The 26,268-nt window shown below is 43.6% G+C and overlaps 2 protein-coding genes across 4 annotated transcripts in view; one reads left to right on the forward strand and one right to left on the reverse strand.

Annotated features, from left to right (window-relative positions):
• Positions 1-26,268, forward strand: part of LOC146398708 (uncharacterized) — a 389,742-nt gene that overhangs the window by 131,093 nt on the left and 232,381 nt on the right. The window lies entirely within an intron of this gene.
• On the reverse strand, positions 5,048-25,028 carry SLC10A2 (solute carrier family 10 member 2). The gene is given in 6 exon segments (NM_001244463.1): positions 5,048-5,367; positions 8,192-8,349; positions 11,289-11,464; positions 13,267-13,355; positions 17,719-17,837; positions 24,554-25,028. Coding segments are annotated over 6 exon segments (1,047 nt in total). The 5' UTR covers positions 24,931-25,028; the 3' UTR covers positions 5,048-5,239.

A 26,268-nucleotide genomic window follows, 5' to 3' on the forward strand; every position in this document is an offset into this window, starting at 1 on the left:
GTAGAACTTATATAGAATAAAATCCACCAATTTTTAAAATTTAATTTTTATTTATATTGGAGTATAGTTGATTTACAATGTTGTATTAGTTTCAGGTGTATAGCAAAGTGATTCAGTTATACATATACACACATCCATTCTTTTTCAGATTCTTTTCCCTTATAGGTTATTACTGAATATTCATTAGAGTTCCCTGTGCTATGTAGTAGGTCTTGTTGATTATTTTATATATAGTATTGTGTATATGTTAACCCCAAGCTCCTAATTTATCCCTTACCCTCGTCTTTCCCCTTTGGTAACCATAAGTTTGTTTTCAAAGACTGTGAGTCTGTTTCTGTTTTGTAAATAAGTCCATTTTTTAGGAAGTCACATATAAGTGATATCATGTGATATTTGTCTTTCTCTATCTGACTTACTTCACTTAGTATGATAATCTCTAGGTCCATCCATAATGTATTAACTCATTATGGCTGAGTAATATTCCATGATGTATATATATATGTACCACATCTTCTTTATCCATTCCTTTGTCAATGGTAATTAAGGTTCCTTCCACATGTTGGCTATTGTAAATAGTGCTGCAATGAGTGTTGGAGTACACGTACATTCTTGAATGATGTCTTTCTCTGGATATAAGCCCAGGAGTGGGCTTGCTGGATCATATTTTTAGCTTCTTAAGGAACCTCCGTATTGTTCTCCATAGTGGATGTACTGGCTTACATTCCCACCAACAGTGTAGGAGGGTTCCCTTTTCTCCACACCCTTTCGAGCATTTATTGTTTGTAGACTTTTTGATGATGGCCATTCTGACCAGTGCGACATGATACCTCGTAGTTTTGATTTGCATTTCTCTAATATTAGAGGTGTTGAGTGTTTTTCTCTCTTTGGCCGTCTCGTCTATCTTCTTTGGAGAAATGTCTATTTAGATCTTTTGCCCACTTTTTGATTGGGTTGTAAATACCTAAGAGGGAGATTGCTGGGTTATATGGTTGGTGTGTGTTTAACTTTATAAGAGACTGCAAACTGATTTTGAAGTGACCCTGTCACCTGCAATCTATGAGAATTACTGTTTATGTCCTCAATACTCGCTGCCACCAATAATTCTTAATTTTAGCTGTTTTATTGGGTCTTCAGTGGTACCCCCTTGTGGTTTTGGTTTGAAATTACCTTAAAGATGGTATGGAGCATCTTTTCCTTGCTTATTTGCCTTACTGCTCTTCGTTACTGAAGAGTCTGTTTAAATTTTGGTGCTTATTTTTTATTTATTTATTTATTTTTTTTGTCTTTTTGTCTTTTGTTGTTGTTGTTGTTGTTGTTGCTATCTCTTGGGCGGCTCCCACGGCACATGGAGGTTCCCAGGCTAGGGGTCCAATCGGAGCTGTAGCCACCGGCCTACGCCAGAGCCACAGCAACGCGGGATCCGAGCCGCGTCTGCAAGCTACACCACAGCTCACGGCAATGCCGGATCATTAACCCACTGAGCAAGGGCAGGGACCGAACCCGCAACCTCATGGGTCCTAGTCGGATTCGTTAACCACTGCGCCACGACGGGAACTCCATGTGCTTATTTTTTAATTGTTACTTTCCTCCTTATTATTGGGTTATAGGACTCATATATTCTAAATTAATTATTTTCCTAATGTGCTTTCTACATTATCACATGTTTGGTATATTCTTTAAAACCGTGTGCTACAGATTTTGCTCATCTAATTTGTGGAAAACCCCCTTTGCATTTCTTCATTGGCAAAGCAAGGGCCATTTTCACATCAGCTAAGTCACACTTTCTGTCAGAAAAGAATATTTGATTTCATTGTTCAAGTCTAACCAATATATTGATATGGGTCCCTGTGTCAGTCCTGTCACATCTGAACTTCAGTGTCAAGATGGAGAGGTGCCATAAGTTTGGGATCTCTTGGTTGGGGAAAAAAGTGCCCTCTTTCACTGTTTCTCCTTTGTTTGCTCTCCCAGGGATGATTTTTTGGTAAAGAGTTGGGGCCGAAGTGCCAGCATGTTAACAGAAAATTGTTTTCACTCCCACACCACTTTACAGTACTTCTAGATTCTGAATATTCCCATTACAGATGAGACCACTCCATTTCTAGAACCTTAAAGGAATATGTATATAACTGAGAAAGATGAGATGTTTTTCTTGGACACTATTATTCTGAATTGTTCCTCTACTTGATGTTCAAAATTCTTCAACCCTGGGCCAGTGTCACCACAGTCAAATGAGAGCTGGTGGGAGTCAGGCTTTCCTTTTTCAAGGGGGCAGAGGGGCATCTTACCAGAAAGGAAGAGGTGGGAAGGGAGGACTCAGAACTTTCTCAAGCAGGATTTTAAGCAGGGTAATTTTGGGAAAGTAAACACATGCAAGTTGAAGACAAGGGAGCTGCTTCCCCATCCATTCCTGCAACCCCCGGGACAATTTCAAATACTGCAAGTATCCATATTACCACCTGAAGACCCTTGTTCTAAGCTGATGTGGTTTTTGAGAAATAAAGGTAATGGGATGCCAAATATTCCAGGAAAGAGAAACTGTGTCCTGCTGGAAGAGAGGGAGAGTTTCATAGATGGAGAAGAGAGAGATGTCTTCAAATAGTCAGATGAGGGTCATAACCTGAATTTCTTCAATTCTTCTTGATGAGAGATTTTAAGGCACCAGCACCGTAACTGAAATATCTCTTTGTCTCTGTATCTGTATATCTCTCTGTCCTTCTCTTTCTCTTTTTTCTTTTTGGCTGCACCTGCAGGGCACATGGAAGACCTGGCCAGGGATCGAATGTGAGCCACAGCTGTGACCTATGCCACAGCTGTGACAGTGCCAGATACTTAACCCACTGCCCTGGGCAGTGGGTGGGAATTGAACGCGTACCTCGGCAGCGACCCAAGCTACTGCAGAGACAATCCTGAATCCTTAACCCACTGTGCCACAGCGGGAATTCCTCTCTCTCTCTCTTTTTTCACAGAAGTAGTGGTGGTCTTATTTATAAGTACACATAGTACTTTTATTATTATTTAAAATCAGGTATCAACACACTGTTCTTAAGAATCTTTAATGATCCCCTAGTATGATTTTCTTGGGGACCACCTCAATCTGATTGAGTAGGAGACCTAATTACTAGAATATTTAATTAAAAGTCTCTTTCTGGTACTTTCCAAAGAGCAATTTAACATGAAAAGCCCCACTGTATTTATTTCTCTAGAATTGAACAGTGAGGATGTTTTGACAAGTGTCACAAAGACCCAAATGGACCAACCATTACAAAAATTATTTTCATTTATTCAAGCCTTTAAAATAAAATATTCATTTAATATGATACTCACAGAGGCAATAAAATACATAATTTAACCAGCTTTCCAAACTCATTTAAAAATAGAGAGCTTTCATTTTCAAAAAGCTCAGCTATTTTTCTTCCCTCTAGCACATTAGGAAAAAAAAAAACCCACCACTCACAAGATACCACATCATGTTAAGAGAGCCAAATTCTGTTTGACTCCCATATCGACAGGGAGGAAAAAGCTGCCTGTTGCAGCTGCTGGCGTCCAGGCCCTTGACTTTGGGCGTGTTGAAATCATGATAGGAATTCACAGCGTGTCTTTTGCGCACCTGCCTGTTTTCTGTTTGATGAAGCAAGTGGAGGAGGGACTTGGCAGAGAGACTGCAAGTCCTCTTTTTCCACCCTTGGAAGGCTGTTCTTTGACCCTGCCTAATAGGAAAATCTGCATCACCTCTCCCCTACTTTCCTTTAAGAAAATCCCCAGTTCCTTTGAATATATCTGTCTAATGATGAAAGACTTGGAGGCCTTCTTCAATTGTAAATGTGAGCCTGGTATTAAAAGAAGCATCAATGTTACGACATTCAAAGGCAGACTCCCTCCTCATCCTGTGTTGCAAGAGCCAAGTTAAAAGCTGAAGTTCATGTTCCTGAAAGGCTGAGGGTCAAGAGCAGGACCTGAACACACACCAACCAAATGCCAAAGGCCCTTGGAAGCCAAAACACTTGAAAGGGAATCTATGAGGCAGTGAACATGTCCACACAGAAAATGGAACTGGGAGTTCCCGTTGTGGCTCGGTGGTAATGAACCTGACTATGAACCATGAGGCTGTGGGTTTGATCCCGGCCTCCCTCAGTGGGTTAAGGATCTGGTGTTGCCATATGCTGTGGTGTAGGCAGCAGCTGTAGCTCCGATTCAAACCCCAGCCTGGGTGCGGCCTTAGAAAGCAGAAAAAAAAAAGGGGGGGAACGAAACCACTACCAACAGAATTAAGAATGGGCCACATCTTGCTGAGGAATGAGGAACAGGAGATTAATTTAGACCTATAATTGAGACCCTAACCCTTGGCCAGTTGTTTCTCCTTGGCCATAAAATATTGTCCACTTCCTCTTGTTAGACCTCCCAGCATCTGAGAGACTCCCTTGGCGATGCTCTTCCCACTTCTGGGCCCTGGACTTGCCCTCTTCTTTCTCAAACACAGTTTAATATCACTCCCCCGCCTCTGTCCCCGGCTCCCTGATGTCATTCTCACCGCTACTTACGTCTGCGCATCTAATTGACTCGAGTCTTGCATTTCAAGCACATTTCTGTTATTTGGGCTCTTGCACGTACTCCCCATGACCTCCTGTGGAACAGAGGTCACCCACTAGAGCCGTCGTGTTTCTTCCAATACTTCTGCTGTCTTTGTGCCTCCTGCCACCTCCTCGCTCTATGAGGCCTACTGTGGGGGCTTCGTGTGAACCGAACAGCTGTCATACTAGCCCACATGGGCCTGCGTCCTACAGGCAAGGCTCAGAACGTCTCTCTCCAGGCCTTGAAGAGCTCTGCCAAATTCAAGTTCTGTTTTCCTAAAAGAGTGTGGTGAACGCCATTGGACTTGCAAGGCTGAGCAATTGATGTACGAAAAATCCCTGGTGAGTTCTGGGCTCGATTCTCATTTGGTTATTAAATTCTCAGTGTTTCCTCTGTCAGCTTTAGTCTGAGGTCTGAGGATATTATTTTTTTTGGGGGGGGCATATTCAAAGACAGTACATAAGTATATATAAGTGTATATGTATAAATATTTGTCATATTAAAGATTTGAACTTCCAGTCACTTGGTACCCAAACCAGTACATGGATTCAATTCAAACTTAACATTTTCACTTTCACTTTTTCCTGCCCAGTGTCCCAACAAAGCAAATAATTAAATCCTGTGGCAGTGGAAGCAGTCTTTGGAATTCTTCTTTTTGGTCTACTGCTGTTTACTTTTCATCTGGTTGAAATCCTTCGTTTGCCTTTTGGAATGATGACTTGGGGTCGGGTTCGTTGTCTTTGCCCTCTGGAAATTCCACCTTGTTTTTACCATACCATTTCCTGTATACCGCGTATACTAGAAAACAATACACAGCAGGTTAAACAAACTTCATAGCAAGAAACTGCCGACTTACTTTGGACAGTGATTCTAATTGAGGGGGAAAAAGAGCAGGAGGCAGTCTGCGGTTTCTGGAGGCTGGAGGCTGTTTTAGAGAGCACGATCCCTCTTCCTGTGACAACGAATCTTCATGCTAAGAGAGGTGACTGCACTTTTGGAAGACCCAGCTTACAGCCAGGGGATGTTTGCCCAAGTGACCTCTGCAGGCTTCAGCCCTGCAGGCGCTCCTTCCCAATAACCACAACAGCAAGCTTTTCTTCTCTCCCTCTGTTCTCTCCCTCCCATCTCCCAGTTATTTCCTAGTCCTTGACAGATAAGCTGCAAGCTAAGTGGAAGGGCAGAGCCTGGTCTAAGGATCTGTGTGGGAGAACTTGAACTAGAATCGCTGTGTCTCCCTGCCTTCATTCTCTCATTCCCTTGACGGGGGAGCCTTGCCCGCTGGGTGATCAGCTTTCCCCTCTCCCACGAAGCTGCAGGTCCCTGGTGGCCACATATTTTTGAGGTCAGCTCACCCAGACTGACTGGCCTGCAGCTTATGTGTGTTATATGTGTGCAAATTGTACACCCAGGAAGCAGTGGAGAGGGGTGGAATTAACAAGCCCCCTTGGCCACAGTTTTGAGCCATATTTTCTCATTAAGCTTTATCTATCATAAAAGTGCTATTTTGTTTTATTATCTAAATACTTTTTTTCCCCTCCTACTTCTCATCTGGCTCCAACATCAACACACAGAGAGAAGATGTTATTTGTTGGAACCCTTGGATTCCAACAGCTCATATTTACAATTGGTATAGTAATACTATCCTCTCATAGGGCAGGTGTGATCATACATGAGATTAAGTAGTTCGGTGCCTGGCACAGCCCTGGGGAAGCAGGAGGTGCTCAGTAAACACTCACTCACATGAGGATACACTGAGAGAGACAACAGGCTGCTCCCAAGATCTTAGTATGTCAAGGTTGGCATCTCCTTGGATGGTCCCGGCACTTCTACTAATATATTAGTTTTGAGGCCACTGAGCTATTGACTCTTTTGAACTGAGTTTGTGGTTAATTAAAAGTATCCTAGAACTTTTATTACAAACTGTTTTGAGTTGGGAATGCCTCAACTTATCACTGATTTTCTTTCATCAAACTGTTTACTGCCCATCCTTCGTTCTTTCCTTCTTCCCTCTCTCCTTCTCTTCCTTCTCTCCCCTCCTTGTTTCAGAAACTATTCAGACTGCACATCCTTTCACCAAGCGATGTCTCCCAGCACTGCTTATCCTTAGGAGAGATGTCTCCTTGTTTTCGTTCTTGCTGTTAAAACTATGAGAAAGTATAAGGCGAAGAGCCTGGCCCAATTTTCCATTATTCCTTCAACTTAGCCGGTCCTTTTAGATTAGTTATTTAACTGGCAAATCGACTTAATTGTTCTGTATCACCAGCCTACTTCCCTTGGCTCGTCTAGTCGACTCCACTAGTAGTTCTTTGGGAAAATCCCACAGTGCACCAGATTGACTCCATCTCCATCATACTGGAAAACAAGGTAATCAGGCCATGGAGCCTCTCTCCTGCACCAGCGATGAGTCAGTGGAACGTTTCTAATGGGTCCAGAGAGTCCTGTACCAGAAAGGAAAACTCTGCTTCGAGAATGGCATTCGAGACCATAGCCCAGAGAACCACCAGCTCCCGAGGGCCAGCTGAATACTTACTGGAGCTAAGCGAGAAAGCAAACCCCAGCCTAGACAAAACTACACCTCGGGTCATTGTATCACTTGAGTTACGTGATTTTGTTCATTCCCCTTCCCTGTATGATCCCTGTTACAATGCTTCGAGACTTTAAAAAAAAAGGTTCTTCATTAAGCCCAGAATTTGAAAATAAAGGTTAAATATCACCAGTCCTCAAAAGCAAAATGTAGACAAAAGTGTGCAGTAGGTGAAGGCCAGCAGGTGGCAGGTACCAGTGGCTCAAAGCTGCGTGGTACATCAGGGTCAAATGAAAACTTAAGTTTGCTGTTCCTAATACATGTTTGCTTTAACTGTTTCAATTATATGGCTAGTAAAATAATACAAAATATGGATACACATATTTAAATGTATATACATACACATATTTATATGTATATACATACACATATATGTAAACACATATATGCACATACACATATATACATACACATAGATGTGTACATATATACTTACATACATACATATACTTGTATGTATGTACTTGTGTGTATATATACACACCCACACACCCACACGCACACACATATATCTGTCTTCAAATATAACTTAGCCAGATAAGTATCTTTTCTATACCAGTTTTCTGATAAACATTCTATATATACTAAGCATATTAAGATGATGTTTTGAGAAAAATGACCAGTTCAGGGTTCCTGGGAGCAGGTAGAGGGGCCCCACCATAAAATGGTCCCAACCATTTTATTTATAAAATTATTTATAAAATGGTCCCAACCATTTTATTGGTTAATATGCCTCTGTAATTACTGAGAAAAAGAACATCTGTGGAGAGAATCAATCTCCATTCCTTTTCACTTAAAATAGCCTCTACTAGACCCTTTTGGTAAAATCGTATTTTTTTTCATTGGCAGTTGGAAAGTCATAATGATATAATGGGTGGTTTTCCCCACCCATTTATTCCACTGCCAGAAAAAAGGAATTTGATTTAATTTTTAAAATTCACTACCGGAAACAGGGGAATTAAAACATGCCATCTTAGCAACTCCGGGGCTTCTCAGAGAAGAACAGTACAGGGAAATGTGGTGATCAGTGTTCCTTACTTCCTACAAATACTCCTGCCAGAAAGAGCTGGAAGACGCTGTAGATGAGGGGGAAGGTGAACACGAGGTTCAGCTCCTCGGGGGTGAAGGAGAGCTGGACGATGGTGGAGCACAGCTGCGTGTTCTGCATCCCGGTTTCCAGAGCAACCGTTCGGCACCTGAAAGGCACGATCAGAGAACCTACGTTTTTATTGCTTTGTTTTGGGCGTCGTTGTGTTGCTTTGTCATTGTATTACATTAAAGGCAGATATGAACAGAGAAAACCAACTCATGGTTACCAAAGGGGCTAGAGGGAGCTGTGTGGGGAGGGACAAATTAGGAGTTTGGGATTAACCAACACACACTACTATGTATAAAATAGATAACCAACCAGGACCTACTATATAGCACAGGAAAATCTACTCAGTATCTTGTTAATAACCTATAGTGGAAAAGAATCTGAAAAAGAATATATATGTGTGTGTGTGTATAACTGAATTACTTTGCTGTACAGTTGAAACTAACACAACATTTTAAATAAATCATACTTCAATTTAAATCGTTTTCCTCCGGAAAAAAAAAGCAGATATGAGAATAAGTACACATGCATGCATGCATACAGGTATCTGCTTTTAATGTATCTGTTTACAATGTAGCTATTTATATTAAACAGATGTGTAACTTATTAATATATTATTAGATGATATAATGTAATACACATCTTTTCTCTCTTTCTCTCTACATATACATAGACAAAACCTTGAGCTAGTCACCTTATGATTGTTATGATAATGAGACCATGGCTATAAACCTCTATAAGAGTTACAAGCCTTATATAAATAAAAGCCACTATTATTGTTTTCTCCTTTTCACATTAAAAAAATGGGAGATTAGGAGTTCTCTTGTGGCACAGTGGGTTAAAGATCCGGTGTTGCCACTGCAGTGGCTCCAGTCGCTGCTGTGGCGTGGGTTCCATCCCTGGCCGGGAAATTCCACGTGTTATGGGTGCATGACCAAAAAGAAAAAAAAAATCAGAGATCATAATTTTCTTTTTGTTTAAGAACAAATAACACCAGCTTATTTTGGCTCTGAGCAGTGAAAGGTATCTATGTCATCTGTTTCTATAAGTGCGTGTGTATATACATATATATACATACACACACACATAGTATTTATACTATATTTAATATATTTTATAGTGTATATAATATATTTATTAATACATGATATATACTTATTAAATATAATCAAATCATTCATATATTTAGTAATAAAATAAAATTTATACAATAAAATTATATATTGAATAAATACATATATAGTAAAATCAGATATATTTATGTGTGTGCATGTGTGTATATATTCATTTATTTATTTAAATTTTAAAAAATATGAAAGCAGGCTCATTTATATCTGTGTTCCATAACTGGCAGAGTGGATGCATTTCACTCTTCAGTTAAGTCCTTGCTAACTGTGCAAAGCACAGAGCGGGTGCTGAGAAAACACTCAAGACAGAGTATTTGCTATAGTTGTTTTATTTGTTAAATTGGTTTTGTTCTTCTCAGCAAATCTTTTTTTTTTTAAATTGAAGTATAGTTGATTTACAATATTGTGTTAGTTTCAGGTGTAGAGCAAAGTGATTCAGTTATACATAAATACATGTATGTGTATGTATATATCGATATACTTTTTGTTCTGTTCTTTTCCATTATAGTTTATTAGAAGATACTGAATATAGTTCCCTGTGCTGTATAGCAGGTGTTTGTTTTTTTCATTTTTAAATTTTTGTTATTTTAAAAATTTTTAATGATTTTTATTTTTTTCCATGATTTTTATTTTTTTCCATGATTTTTATTTTTTTCCATGGTTTACAGTGTTCTGTCCATTTTCTACCATACAGCAAGGTGACCCAGTCACACATACACATACATATTCCTTTTTCTCACATTATCATGCTCCATCATAAGTGACTAGATAAAGTTCCCAGTGCTATACAGCAGGATCTCATTGCTTATCCTTTCCAAAGGTAACAGTTTGCACCTATTATGTTGTTTTAAAATTTGATTAAAAAATAAATGTGCAAGGTAGGCATCACCAGCCCCATTCTACAGATGAGAAAGTCAGAGGAAAAGTAAATGCCTGGCCTGGGTCCCACAGCAGGTGCATGTTGGGTCATCCTGACTCACATCACACCCTTCTCACTGCTCATGTCTCTCATCTTGTCCCAACCTCATCCGTACCAGCTCCTGCACCTGCTTCTCTGCCTGCCTGTTGCTTCTGATTTGTTAGGAAGAAAGGAAATGTCTTTCCCTTGCACCAAGCCATGCATGCTAAGACAAGTTCTGCACTTTTTGAGTCATGAGTTCATCCTGTTTCTGGCTGGAGGAATCCTTCTATATGATAAGGCCAACCTGAGTGTTTTTGTTGAAGTCACTTTGCTTAGAGAATAAGACACGTGACAATGGAAGAGCCCAACCTGCACGGGGTGGGGAATGGTCTGGGAGAATCTGGACTAAAAAGAGGCAGTCAGTATTTTCTTTCTGGGGACTTGTATAATTTAGGAATGAATAAGTCTACTTCAAATGATGTATTCAGAAATAGGGTGAATGTTATTACAGGTGAGAGACTTTGAATTTGTCATTTGGTATTTATAGCTGTTATGGGTTGAATTGTATCTTCCCAAATGCCTATGCTAAAGTCCTAACCTTCGGTACTTCAGACTGTGACCTTATTAGGAAATAGGGTCCCTGAAGATATAGTAAGTTAAGACAAGGTTATTCGAATGCACCATAATTCAGCATGATCTGTGTCCTTACGAAAAGGGGAAACTTGGACACAGACACCTGCATAAAAGGAAGGCAGCATGAAGAGAAATAGGTAGAAGATGCCCATCCACCAGCCGAAGAGAGAAGCCTGGAACAGGTATCTACCCTCTTATCCCACAGGAAGGACCAGTCCTGCTGCCATTGACTTTGGACATCTGACCTCCAGAGCGAGGAGACAAATCTCTATTGTTTAAGCCACTGGGCTTGTGGTACTTTGTTACAGTGGCCCTAGCAAATGAACATAGCAGCTATTATAGAAGAAAATTCATAGTCTGATTTATCAAACACCATACCTGTCCCAGGACTGACCAGCTAGTCTAGCCAGAAAAAAGCCTAGGGAGTAACCGGCCAAAGGAAATATGGTTCCTATAATCCAGAGTTTGGGCTCGATGATCCAGGCACTCTGGTATAGCACTCCTCCGATCACAGCTATGAGCACGATGAGCAGGGCGCCTGTGATGGATCCAACCTGGAAGAAAGGCAGGAGCAGATGCAGAAATCATGTGTCAAAGCAAATTCAACTGTATTCATCAGAGAAGATGCCTAGGCATCTCTTTGCCTCTGGGGAAGTGAGAATAAGTGACCTCTCTGTGTCCTCACCTGATGGCTGTGGTCGGACCCACCAGAATCATTGGTGCTTGTCCCATGTTTCAATTTTTTGTTTCTTTTCTGGCTGCTCTGTGGCATATGGAGTTCCCAGGCTCAGCATCGGATCCTAGCCGAAGTTGCGACCTACCCCACAGCTGCAGCAACTCGGGGTCCTTTAACCCACTGCATCAGGCCAGGGATTGAACCTACATCCTGCCACTACAAAGATGCTGCCAATCCCATTGTGCCACAGTGGGAACTCCCCACATTTCTTTTTTTTTTTTTGTCTTTTTGCTATTTCTTGGGCCCCTCCCTCGGCATATGGAGGTTCCCAGGCTAGGGGTCTAATCGGAGCTGTAGCCACCAGCCTACGCCAGAGCCACAGCAATGCGGGATCCGAGCCGTGTCTGCGACCTACACCACAGCTCACTGCAACGCCAGATCGTTAACCCACTGAGCAAGGGCAGGGATCGAACCCGCAACCTCATGGTTCCTAGTCGGATTCGTTAACCACTGCGCCATGACGGGAACTCCCCCACATTTCAATTTTTAAGATTAACAGGACACAGAGTGTCTTTGCTTGGTTAGCCTGAAGAGGATGTTTTAGCCAATTATCCTTGTCAGAGAGGAAGAAAACCTGCTCCAATGAGAACTAGAAGACCTGCCTTCCAGATTCAGCTCCTCCTGCCCTCCTTCCTTTGGTAAATCATGACACCTCTCTGAGTCTTAGTTTTTTTTAATCAGTCATTGAAGATGAAATCTTACCCCAGTCACCTTTTATTTTTATTAATTTAATTAAAATTTTTTTGGCCATGTCCATGGTGTGAGGAAGTTCTCAGGCCAGGGATCAAAGCTGTGCCACAGCAGGTACGTGAGCCACAGCAGTGACAATGCTAGATCCTGCATGCACGCAGTCCCCAGGGAACTCCCCCAGTCACCTTTTATGATTGCTATGATAGTGAGAAAACAGAGAAAAAATTCTCTACAGGTTAAAAAGGCACAGGCAAGCAAAAGCCACTATTATCGTGTTCTCCTTTTCACATTAAAAAAATTTGGAGATTACAGCTTTTTTTTTTCTTGGTCCAGAGAAACAAAGAATACCAAGTGGCTTATTCTGCGCCCTGAGGAAGGGAATCTGTCCCTGTCTATATTTCTGTATTGTCCATCTCCACTCCATCTCCATCTCATCTGGTTAGAATACGGTTGGTAAAAGGAAACGAATAGTTATTAATTCCATATCACCATTTGTATATAGTTATATTATTTTTATGTCTATCTATCTGTGTAGCGGTCTATCTATCTACTGATGGCCAGACACTGAATGGGTTCTATGGAGACAGGAATGAGAAAGCTATGGTCTCTTTTCTTAGCTGTCTAGATGTATTTTATAACACAAACCCACCTAACAGAGATAAAGGCAAAGTGCTGTGGGCTACAGAGTAGAAAAGCCAAGAGGTGAAGTTTGAATTGGGTCTCTCAAGGGGGGGGTGAGAAGCTTGCCGTGTGGATGGGACAGGGTGGGGTGTTCTAGAAGACTGGGCTGAATGTCGAATAATCTAAAGACCCACTGGAAGGGGCTTTATCCTATGGTGAGAAAAGTCAGTTTGGCAGATGGAGAGATCCACCAATGCCAGGCACACCGTGGAGCAGCTGACCGAGCTGCCTGTGACACGAGACACTTACCTTAAGTATGATCTTGGCCTGACGTGGCCATTTGTGATTAACAAATATTCCGATGGACACAGGAACAATAAGAGCGACCAAAGATATGCCTAAAGGTGACAGAGAGCCATTGATCAACAGAACACGTAGTACAGGCAAGAGGCAAACAAAAGAGTAAGCATCCTGAAAAAGGTCTAAGTTCTAAATCAGGCTCCCTTTTTGCATATCTGAATCAAAATTTAAAAAAGAAACTTCCTGCTGTATCGTCCAGGGAACTATATTCAGTCACTTGTGATAGAACACGTTATAAGATAAGATGAGAAAAAGAATGTATATATATGTGTGACTGGGTCACTTTGCTGTTCAGCAGAAAGTGACAGAACAGTGGAAATTGACTACACTTTAATAAAAAAAAATGTAAAAAGAAACAAACAAAACTCCCTCCCACTTTATCCGCTCCAGGAAATAATTCAATATGGCTGGTGGAAAATTGATAATATTGATGATACAAGTCCATTCCCTAAATCCCAGATTAATTTTTTAGAGTTCCTGACACTGCCAATCAACATCTTTTTGTTTCAGTTTGCCAGTATCTTGGTTTATTGGACTGTGGGATCATTCTATCCTAGGAAAAACACCTTTTCAAAGTGTGTGTGTGTGTGTGTGTGTGTGTGTGTGTTCTTGGAGTGTACAAAGATGATATTTTACACCTGTCTGTTACTTTATGGTAGTAGAAACCAAAAAAAAAAAAAAAAAAGTTCAAAATTCTCCAGGCATTCTGTGGGCTAATGACTTCTGTTAAGCCTGACTTGGGTTATTCAAATCTGCAGCAGAGAGGTGAGAGAACAGGTTGAAAAGCACGCCTTAAATTTTCCATGAGATAATATATTTGGCGACCTCTCATGTAATTATAATTCTTTGCGGGAACGTGGTCACCCAGCCAGATAAAAGAGTCATCCTTCAATTTCCCCGTGTTAAATTTACTGCTGTTCTCCTGGCATGCGGTTTGTTTCTCCACATTATTTAACACGCATTTGTCCCATCACTGCTTTTATATAATATGGCACCAACGACTTCTAACGTCTCATGGGCTGTTTCTTTTTCAAACATCCTTTTCGAGCAGTAGGAGAAAGTGGCATCGAATAATGAAATTCTGAGAGCGGATGTTGTTGGGTATTGGAGTAGATTGAACTAGGACTGGGAATGGATTCTGGATTCCAGGGCAGTAAATATCAATTTAAAATGAATATAATAGTGATGAAAACATAATATCTTTGTTGCCTTCTGGCCCTCCTGGCAATATAAGGGTCGGCGATTACTTTTTCTCAGAAAGTACTCAGTGGGATTAAGTAATAGCTAAGGGTACCAAGAGTAGGAAAAGAAAAAAGAGGGGGGGTAGACAGAGTAAGGAGAAAACGATGGAACAAAGGAAATAAAAGGGTCCCTGATGGGTATGCTGATAAGAGCTCCCAGCAAAACATCTCCTTTGGGTATCCCTACCTCCTGCCACTTTGTGGGGAGACCCTCCCTCGAGTCTTCAGCCTCGTCCCTAGACTGTGTGAAGTTCATAGGTTTTAAAGGAAAACCATCTTGATACAAATGGGTTGTGCTGTGGTCGCTTAGATCTGGGTTCAATGTGATTGGAATGTGAGCTGCTAGGTTTTGGTAATGGACTTGCAATGTGTGGGCTCAGTGAAAAGGCAGCCCAGCCCCCAGGTCTGGCCCCTTTTTGCTGCGTCTTTATCTCTCTGGGGCAGCCCAAGGCTGCAGGATAAACACACAAGCAGGACGGCTGCCAAAGTCCAGGGCCGAATTGCATTTTCTCTCTTGACCAGATGAGATGGGATAAAGTTTTTCCAAGCCTCCAAGTTGGCTGGAAAAGACACTCTCTGCCCTTTGTCCCACTCAGCGTGTGTGACTCCTGCCTGGAGGGGTGGGTTGTTGTAATTCTTTACTCCCCAGCAGGCCAGAGATTTGTGTTCCTTATTCTCCATGTGCCTGAGCTCCCTGTGGCAAGTGCCTGGCTATTTCGACGAGAAAGCATCTCATCATGGCACTGCTTGAACCATAACTTGGTCCTTAATCAAGTTTACACGGCCGGCACAAGAGGCAAGGAAGGAGGGAAGGAAAGAGAGTGGAGAACAGAGGCACCTGGTGGAACTCAGAGCCAGGCCTCCTTGGAGCACAACCTCATTCGCACACTGAAAACTGTGCGCATCTCTGAGCCTGGGACTCCGCATTGTGCAGTGCCTTATGACAGAATTATGTCTGTCTCATGGTGCCATTGTGCGAATCGGATGGTGGTGAAGTGGATCCGTGGTTCGTGGTCCTGACATGCTCCAGGGCAGGGGAGGGAGGAAGAGGAGCAGAACTGGCTGCAGGTGTTTGCAGTGGTACCAGCTGTGCAAACTGCTTCCTTCTCTGTCCAGATGTCATTATCTGAAGGGGCTCAGCAGGTGTTCATTGAATTATCAGAACCTAGTGAGCCCCACATGAAAGCTGGGCCAAACAGCCCTGTCCACGGAGCAGAGTGGAGAGCAGACTGGAGGGCTATTTCCAGCTCTCTGGTCATCTTGGACAAATTAAACACATACCCTGAGCCTTAACTGCCTCGTTGAAAAAGTAGTGATAACATCTTGTGAGTTAATCAGGTTGTTTATTTTCTACATTAAAAAATAGCAAGAAGGTTGGATTGGAAAATAGGCCTGGGCAAAATGGTGAACAAGCAGAATTAATATCTTTGTTTTGTCAAACTCTTGCTTTAAAAAAAATGTATCTTTTCCTCTTCTTTACTGTCTCTTTCTATTTCCTTTTTTCTTTTCTTTTTGCCCTTTATGCCTTGTATGATGACCTCTTTCTCCTTTGAGATACAAAACTCTTTCTCACTTTCTCTTCCTCTCAAAATTTATATTCAAGGAGGTGCTATCAGTCATTCACACTGTAGTTAGAATTTCTCAATACTGCCATGGGCATTTTCCAGAGGAGAATATTTTAAGTCTTAACTTTTTTTTCTTATGCCAACAAGTTGTATAGAATTAAAACTCCTTATTTAGCATTCAGATGCTTTGAGAGGCCTATGGTGTATTCCACTCAAGGAAACTGCACTCTTCAAGTTGAAGGAAGGTGTCCTCCAAGGGGGCAGACTAAGAGTTAGCAGCACCAGGCACAGGCAGGTGGCTGTACAGGGTCATCCTCAAACCTGCTTACAGGAGATGACATCCAATAGAAAAGAGTTCCCAGGGTCAGTAGAAGGTCCATATGGGGGGAGCTCCTATAATGAGCAAGCTGTGCCCAAAAGACCCCTTTATAGGGGGTGTCGTCCAATGGCCATGGTAGGAACAGAGAGAAAGGAAAGACTGAAAATACTGCAACACGGATTGTCCCCAGTGAGTATTCCAAAGTTTGTTCTAATTCAGTTGTGTGGACCCTGAGCAATATTTTTATCACAGAAGCAATCTTAGTAATAGAAGTGGTATGAGATGCCATCCCATCCACCTTCCCATGCCAACAGGACTCCTTCTTACAGACATCTTTCTGAGCCACCATTTCATCTTTGCTTACGTGCTTCTTTGCACAGGATGCTGCCTCTTTTGAGGCAGCTCATCAGGGAACCACTTGTCCCCAAAGTCAGCTGAGAAAGGACTGGTTAGCATGTCACAGACCTGGTGATTGGTACTGATGTGCTAGTTAACCCACATCTCACGCTTTATGAGCATCGCTCCAGGGGGAGGCCTGGTTGGGGTTAGAGCAAGAACTGCTTGGACTTGATCCTCCCTTGATGCCATGTTCCACCAGCAACTTGATCTCCCACCATTAATTAGTTCTCCCAGAAACAGACAAAAAAAGAAGCCCTTTGGGTTTGGGGGGGAACATCCGGTAGCTGAAACGAGTGCAGACAGAGTTACAACTAGCTCATTTGCGCCTGGGGCCTGATACACAGGCTGTGCCCATAGATAGACGTCTAAATGGAGTTATGACCCCCAGGGGAAGGGGAGAAGCCTGGGGTGGAGTGTTTCACCTGGAGGTTTCCCTCCGCCACACTCCTGACTGTTGCCTGGGTGCCCTATTTTGAAATCATTCGTGGGATGCTCTCTGTATTTCTTCCGTTTGCGTGTTGGGGGCGGGGAAACTCGGGTCCCAGGGAAAAAAGCTCAGATCTCGCTGGACTCATGGCACTGGGGGTTAAGGGCGGGACAGAGCTTCAAGTCCGGGCGGCTGTGCTGCAAGTGTGGGGGTCCCTGGGTTGGCCCCTCTACCTGGAGATTTCAATGGAGCACCAACGGGTTCTCCCATGGAGTCAGGGTTTGGAATTCAGTCTTCAAACCCTCATTCGCATGCAGGCCAGGTTTGTCCTGAAACCCTAATTGGGCGCAAACTACCGCTGTGGAGAGGCAAAGACCAGCTGGGTCCAAGCCCCGCCTGGGGACCCAGCCAGGGAGGAGCAGCGCGAGATCTGGCGGAGGAGAGACTTACCTATGTTATCAAAGGGAATGACGATCATTCCAGAGTTGACCCACAGTTTGGTATAGATTAAGAGGCACAGCGGCATCATTCCCAGAGCCAGCACCGTGGAGCATGTGGTCATGCTGATGCTGAAAGGAAACCGGCAGGTTGATTCGGCCACCTGGGTTCTCCAGGGGAGAAGCTGGTCCATTTTTCAGGTCACGATTAGCACGTCCCGCCAGAGACTCACTCTACCAGCCGCACCATCCGCCCTGATGGGCAGGGAGAGACCCGGGTCCGGGTCTGTGCAGGCCCCGCCCCCGCCCCGCCCCTCCAGGGGTCTGGAAGGGGGGGTGCTGGGGGACAATATGGGGACGTCTGTATTTGGTGTCTTTCCACTTTGTCTTGGGCCATCTCTCCCTCCCCATGGGTTCTCAAGGATCAGAGAAGACGTTTCATGACTGTTTAAACTCATTGTGAAACAGGGTACTAGGTGCTTGGACGTGCCCACCCCGCAAGGGGCAGCACACACGTTTACACCGGCCAAGACTTCAGGGACTTGGCCGTGTCTGTTCAGCTCAGGGTGAGAGGGGCCTCCACGACCCCTGGAGGAGGAGGCTTGTCCAAGGGAGGATGCCTCAGTGTCTCTTCTTAAAGCAGCAAATTATTCCCAAACACCCGTAGCTTGAGAAAAGGGAGAGGAAGCTGACTTCAAAAAACCAAAGAGAAAGTTCCTGTGGTGGCGCAGTGGTTAATGAATCCGACTAAGGACCACGAGGTTGTGGTTCGATTCCTACCCTTGCTCAGCAGGTTAAGGATCCAGCGTTGCCGTGAGCTGTGGTGTAGGTTGCAGACGCGGCTCGGATCCCACGTTGTTGTGGCTCTGGCGTAGGCCGGTGGCTTACAGCTCAGATTCGACCCCTAGCCTGGGAACCTCCATATGCCTCGGGAGCGGCCCTAGAAAAGGCAAAAAGACAAAAAAAAGAAAAAAAAAGAAAAAACAACCCAAAGAAAATGCCCTGCATGCGGGGTGGGCCTGGGTTTTAGTTTAAGAAATGCGGCAAATGGTTTTGAGCAGAAACAGGGGCCTATATTTCTGAGAGCAGCAGTGTTTGAGGGAGCAGCCCTGGCTGGGTAGGTGGATTTGGTGTTGGAAGTGGGCCATGTGGAACGCCGTTCAGCCCTGCCTCAGGGGATGAAGGAGCCGTTTGGGCTCTTCTGGTCCCTGCAAAGTGCCCTCTGCACAGGGCCCCATTCTCTTCCTGGGGGACAGAACCCATAAATGCTGGGCTGGACACTGTCTGGCTTGGAAGCAGGCGTGGCCACCTGTGTGACCCTGGCTCATTTCCTTGACTTCTCTTTGTCAGCTTCCTCATCTGTGGCATGAAGACCTTACTGCGGCCACCTCGTAGGCTGTGAGGACAAAGGGACCCAACAAGAGGCCAGGACTTAGAATAAGGAAGGTGCTCATTACAAGCCACTTCCTGCATTATCTGTCCAGCCATTGTGTGTGTGTGTGTGTGTGTGTGTGTGTGTGTGTGTTGTGTTCCAGCATAATACAGAATCCGAAAACTAGAGAGATGTTTCTGAAAGTCCCTTTCTCTAATCCCTATATCACTGAGACTATCAGAGTAGTAATTTCTTAAAGGTATTATATGTGGATTTCAAGGAAAATATTAAATTATTTACACCACCTGCCTCCCCTCCCCCACCAAAACCCTCCAAATCCCCCAAAACTCCCAATCACCCCACACGTTGCTAAGGAAAACAGCTGGAGATGAGGAAGTGTGTTTCAGTGCATCAAACTAAGCAGAGTTTTGGTAAAATAAAGGAGGTGGCAATGTTTATCAGGGGCTTAACTTCTCCAATAATCCTTTTTTCAAAACCAGAATGATCTCACTTAAAACACATTGAAAGGATTTTGAAAAAAGCACTTGTTTTAGTAGAGTTAAAATAGTGTAACAATAACCAATGCTGGGGATGTATATAAAGCATTTCCAAGACGTTCAGTCTCTAATGGTGACAGGTTAACTTAATTCAGATACAAAATAGGGTGCTAAAGGCAGAGTCCCATGCCAGAGTAATACATTGTTATAAATGGTGCTTTGTCCTCTGTAGAATTAAAATACTGGAGTTTGTAAATGATTTTCCCCTCTCTCTCTTCCTTTGCCATTCTCTTTTTTATCTTTTATTTGAACAAATAAATTAGGAAGAATTTAAAGTTGTCCCTGCAATAAAGTTACCTTTATTCCAGTGCATCCAGTATGCTCTCTGGAGCAGAGATGATGGGAGGAGGGTAGAGAAGGGGCCAGTGTTTACTACCTGGGTCACAGTGAAGAGAAGGCTGAGAATTATTTGTTTTAAACCATGAGCACAACGTTTCGAAGGAAGTCTCTTTGTCTCCTTGTTTTTCTTTCAAATTTCCTTGGGAAAGCTTCAGTTCTGACTCATTGCTAAGACAGTTTATGAAGTTGTACCATGCTTTTGAGTTTGGCGAGAGTAGGTGCTTAGAGGTCACGAGAGGGTATGAGACAGGATTTGGGGAAGGGAATGGCTTAGCTTGCATGGGCCGCCTTGACCATGAGAGGCTGCAGAGGGGCAAGAGAATAGATGGCCAGAACCACTCCAAATGAGATGAAAAATAACCCACAGATAAATAGGGTAAGGCGCAATGTAGGAGAATAATTGGCAAAAGAAAAAAAAGCACTTTACATAAAAAAATCTGAAGTTCCACAAGGAGCATAGAGGTCAACAATGGAAACACTACACCATATGCATTTATATTGGAATAAGAGAAAACATGAACAAACAAACAAACAAAAAATCTCTTGGTCCACACTCTTGCCTTAGCCCTATTAACGGCCAGGGAGAGTGTTTTCCTTCTCTTTTCTTTTTGGAATTAAGAGAAAGCAATAAGTGAAAATTCAGTAAATGCTGAGGAATTTGGTGGAGTCAGTGATAAGGAATGCAAAAGACTGCAATCATATTAGAAGTGAAATACCAAGTTTGAAAGATCAAAAGAAGTGTATACAGGTGGCGCCAGAGAGTGGAGACGTGATGAGTGATAGAAGTAGTGTTGAACAAAGGTTAAGCGTCTGGCCAGGGATAAGTGGCTAGGTCTAGATTCGGATTCTGACTCTCACCTCCATCAAGGTTATGAGCCTTCATTTTATCCTCCATCCAATGCAGAAAATAACAGTAGCAACATCAGAGGATTAGCCTGAGGATTAAAATAATACACTGTGTGTGGCTCACTGCAGTGTCTACTAAATGTGAGCTAGTAAATAAAAAGCAATGCTGCAGAGAGAAACAAGGCTTGGTTTCTCAGAGGAGAGGTAAAGGGACATTCAGAGAGGGCTGGATTAGTTCTAAGGCGCTGGACACTTATGTGGTTGAACCGGGAGGAACTGCTTTGAATTTGTGATAAAGCAGAGGGTCAGGGATCCTGAACAACTAAAATAACAGGGAACACACAGCTGGCAGGAGAAAAATGTAACATTTGGGAAAAGAGCAAAGGATGTGGTAGGAAAGTCTAGAAACTTAAATCTAGAAAATAATGAAAGAATAAGTCTAGAAAATAATAAAAGGGAGTGGTGACACAGCAGAGCAGTGAAGGAACTAGGGGAACAGAGGGAAGGATGCAGAGGCAGGGGTTCCCCCAAGAAGCCAAAGAGGAAAATCGGAAGGAAAATTCTTGTGTGTCTGACCGAGGTCATGGCTACGAAAGGAGAGCTTCAAAACAGGGATTGTTTGGGGGCTGGAGCCGGCATGGCAGGTGGGAGCCTCTGTGGTCCCTAAACTACAGGCCTGGGCCACCAGGAAATACACCAAAATGTCACTTTCATTTCTCCCTGAAACACTGTCCACAACGCACTGTCCCAAAGATCCCTGTTCACTGGCCAGATTCCCACAACATTTGTCTAGGTGGGAGGGGTCCGAGCAGGAGCTGGAATATTGCCTGCTGTAGTTCAGTGAGCAGAGATTCCATTAGCAAGGTCTGCTATTTTGTTGTGTGTGTGTGTGTGTGTGTGTGTGTGTGTAGGTCACTAGAGACTGCAAAATGCATTGGTTTCCCAGGTTTTGGAAGAGAGGATAGCATGAGGGGGAAATGATTGGGTTTCCTCCCGGAACCACACCCAGGAAAGTCAAAGTCAGAGGGAGTTGTTTTGCCAGGCTTAGGTGGTATCTGCTGAACGAGTGCCGCATCGTCTTGGTATAAACAGTCTATCTTGTCTGCTATGGCTACAGCTCAAGTGGAAACAGGGAAGGTCAAGTTTAAGAGGACAGAAGTGGAAATAGAAGGGCACGTGGGATTGTATCTAAAGAAATCATCATCAGACTTTAGTTATCCAGCGCTTACTGCAGAAGAAAGAAAAAGTATTAGAAAATGGTTTCCCAGGAGCTGAGCTGTTACTCTTCCTTTGCTTTAAAGATGCATTTCAACAGCTTTTGCTCTCACATGTGGGATGCATAATGGCATCATCTTCGTAATGGCATGGTTTAACCTCCTTGCCATGGTTATGGGTTATTACGAGAAACATTATAACTCGTTCCACGACCGCAAAGCACTGTCCCCTGGCTGATGTGCTTGCTGAGCCACCTGTTCCTAACTTAAGTAAGCAGTGCAGAGCTGCTGTGCGTTGTGAGTTGTCTTCTTTCCTTTGGAGGCATTTTGGTCTTTTCTCTTGAGGTCTGGTTTATGGGACCGCGTGCGGCTGTGGGATACCTGTCTAATACCTTGCTCTCCCCACCTCATCCTGGTGCCAGGAAATAGCGCAGCAGAGCTTGAGAGTCGGGAGAGTAAGTGGGTCCTGCGGGAGGAACGTCTGTGAGCTGCAGTGAGATTTACTTTGGGTGGGCAGCGTCTTTGATCGGAGCCTGTCGGAGTTCTGGATGGGAGAGGTTGCCAGAGAGGTGACTATGGAACTGGACGGGGTGGATGTTAATCGCAAGACAGGAGATCTAGGGAACGCGCACTTTCTAGAATGAAAATTAGACATTTTCAATGTCATATGTCCTACCGTAGGATTATTTTTTTTCCTCCCTTTTTAAGCCGCTCTGGGGCATATAGAGTTCCTGGGCCAGGGATCACTCAGATCTGAGCCACAGATGCAACCTACGCCTCAGCTACTAGAACGTGCTCTGACCTGCTGAAGGATTCATCTGCACTGATTCAGCCGGCTGCTCCCACCAAGCTTTCAAATTCTACTTTTGGGTCTTCTTAATATTTTTATTTCTTACGGGACTTGGTGTGCGAGGGAGACAAGATTACATTATCATCTTCTGTTGCCAGAGAAATTAGATTTCCTTAAAAACCACAGGAAAGGGGTAACATGGAGCTTTTAGATTAGGTTGCTACAGTTTCAGGTCACAGAAGGGAATCCGTCCCAGGAACCAATCAACCCAGCTGCACGCACCCTTTTCTGTCTTACAGAATTGATGACACATGTGGCATTACGTTGAGGTACCAGAGACTTCTGTTTTCTTAAGAGAGTTACAAATATTATGTAAAAGCTGTTTGGTGGCAAGTCCTGTATTTAATTCAGTCCCCCCCCCCCCCCGCCCTGACTCACTTGTAAAATTCTCATCTCTGTGCCCACATCCAGGTCAAACTAAGCTGCAATCCAGACGGCCTTACTGGTCTATGGTGGTTCATAGATTAACCAAACCCAAGCATCACACTGCCCTTGGCTCCCCACAGGCCTCTCCTTAGGGGAAAAAACACCCACTGCAGGGCAGAGATGGTATTTCCTTACGTGAAAAAGATGTAATGTGAGGATATAGCATTTGTATGGCTTTTCTAAAGCTTCTGGAGAAATCAAGACCAGCTGAGGTGGCGGGCTCTCGGTTGGGTCGACCCGGAATCGAGTTTTAGATTTTTTGCCGTGGCTACATTTCTACATTGTGACCTTCTTTCTGCTGAGCGAAGTAGCTGGTGATGGACAGAGCCCACGGCTTCTACCATCTAGTATTTAATCAGCACGCGTTACATTGACACTGGGCTGGTTTGCAGAAATGCATACCTTTCACAGGAAATGAGGAATGGTGAGGTAGGGAAAAAGACACTTGTCTATTCAACTGGGGGCATGAAAATGCTCCGTCTCCTCACATTAATGCTTCATCTTATTTCTATTAGTTTTTTTTTTTTTCTTTCCAGTGCTAGTTCAGACTGGCACAGGATGGATTGGGCAAACGCTGCAATTTAGATTACTCTGTGGGAAGCAGAGAAACCATTTTCTGTTTATTTTATAGAAAGGTAAGAGTAATATTTTAAAAAGCTGTTTTGTTTTTTTTTTTTTTCCCCCGTTTAATGCCAGTAGAAGCAAAGCATATGTACAAATTCTTTCTTAGGCTTCGGTACCAAGAAAAAGCTTGTCCAAAAAAACTGGCTGTGTTTGGTCATTGTCACATCCTAGGATCTAATGGTTAACAAACAATTTAGTTACTTAGTTTCATGACTGCATCCAGAGCTCTTTCTCCCCACAAAGAAAGTTGTTTGTTGTTGTTGTTGTTTTCTTTGTTTCTAATGCCAACAAAGAAAACTTTCTCATATGCCGCTTGTGGCTTGGAAGGGATTTCTATTTTCACAAAAACCTTGACTCTTTGCCCAAAGATAAATAGCAATTATACAACTCTTTGTTAACGGAGTTAGACTTCAAAGCACAAACACAAAAGAGAACCCCTAAATTTGCATAGCCAAGCGGCTGTGCAGGAAGGAGAGAGAGTGAAAGTCACTCCTGTTTCATTCCTTAGTTGGACCCCCCCCCAGATCAAATGGCAGATCAGAGGGACAATCACCGTGGCATAGGCTCTGGAGCAGATTAATTCAATGGGATTGCAGGATTTGGAGGTTTAGATGTCCTACCTCAGATCCATGTCGCCATCAACCCAGTAGGCCAAGATGTTGGAGGAAGTGCCTCCTGGACAGCATCCCATTATGATCACCACCACGGCTTGGACAGGGAGGATGTCAAAAGCCACTGATAGGATGAACCCCGTGAGAGGCATGATTCCAAACTGGCAGAGGAAGCCAATACATATGCCCCACGGCCGCTTTACGTGCCCCAGGAACTTCTTGATTTCCACGTTACACCCCATGGAGAACATCACCAGGGCCAGGAGGGAGGTCAGCACGGTGCTCAGGACCGTGCTTAGAATGGCGTTGAAGTTGCTCTCGGGTACCACGCAGGACGAGCCATTGCAGACCGTCGCATTGGCCAAACAGACCCCTGAATTATCCATCCCTGGGTTTTCTGCTCAAATGCTCACGGAAGTCCAGCTGGAGCACCGGCCCTCTGCTCCTCTCTAAGTCAATCCTGTCGGCTCCAGCCGCATCAAACTTTTAAACCCGTCCTCAACATGTGTCACCTGGCGTTTCCTTCAAAAGCCACCTCAGAGAGCCAATAAAAGAGCAGAACTGCTCATATGTCAGTTTCCAGAGGTAACATTACAACACAGCACCAGTCATGGAATCATAAAAGTCTTGCCAAATTATTGGTCCAGACAGAGACTTCTAATTAATCATTTATTGGCATGATAACGAACCGTGCCATATAAAAAGAGCTCGTGTTAATGTTTAATGCTGGGGAGCTTTTTGTTAAATCCTTTCAGTTAAGTGACCAACTCAGACCATTACAGAACATTGGAGGGGTTAAGCCCTGGGAAAGCATGCATGTCTCATCCCCTTGAAATGAGGGGTGGGGTTGGGTTCTAAGAAGTCCATTGCCTTGGGACAGGTCAGATGAACAATTAGTATCAGACTCTAAGCTGGAGCCCAGGAGTCTTACTTCCTCCCATGATAGGGAAGTTTTCCTACTGTACATCTGTCTGTGTTTTTGGTCTCTAGTGTCTCTGGTTAAAGAAGATTTAAGTTGGAGAAACTTGTAGGGTCTTGAGCAAACCTATGGGAAGGTAACACGTAGGCAGAGGGGGTGTTGTCTGTGTTGTCTGGTGGGAAGGCGGCCAGGGGAACCCCGCTCAGTTATTCACAGTCTCCATAGTAACAAAATGCTTCATAGCAAGGGCGACAATACAATTATTTGCAGCGATGAACCTCAGAGGCTGAGGTCAAAGGGACGGGAGCTCTTTGTGCTTGAAGTCCGGAATTGAAGTAGAGATCTTTGGGGGGAGGCAGGCGATCTGAAGTTCTGAGGGAGGCTGATTTTTTTATATGTCAAATGGTCAAACTTAGGGGCAGGATGCTGTACTTATCATACAGGGAAGGTGAGAAAGAGGTAGAAGAGAGATCTTTCCTATTTTCGGGAGTTTATAATCCAATTAGTGGGTTAGGATGCAGCGTTAGGATGAAATTGAGTGTTCTGATCGATTCACAGCTTATAGGACAAACAAATTCTTATTCAATTTAATCATCTTAAGTAGAATTAGCCTCCCCTTTTACAGGAGAGGACTTGAAGGTTGAGGAAATTAAGTGCTTGCTTGCTTGCTTTCCTTCCTTCCTTCCTTCCTTCCTTCTTTCTTTCTCTTTTTTTGCTTTTTGGGATCGCACCTGCTGCGTATGGAATTACCAGGCTAGCAGTCGAATCAGAGCTATAGCTGCCAGCCTTCGCCATAGCCACAGCC

This window comes from Sus scrofa, chromosome 11, assembly GCF_054392235.1.
Source record: "Sus scrofa isolate SSC_HxYL_T2T_F1_AM1 chromosome 11, Sscrofa_HxYL_maternal_Yorkshire_Landrace_v2.0, whole genome shotgun sequence".
Classification (NCBI taxonomy): domain Eukaryota; kingdom Metazoa; phylum Chordata; class Mammalia; order Artiodactyla; family Suidae; genus Sus; species Sus scrofa.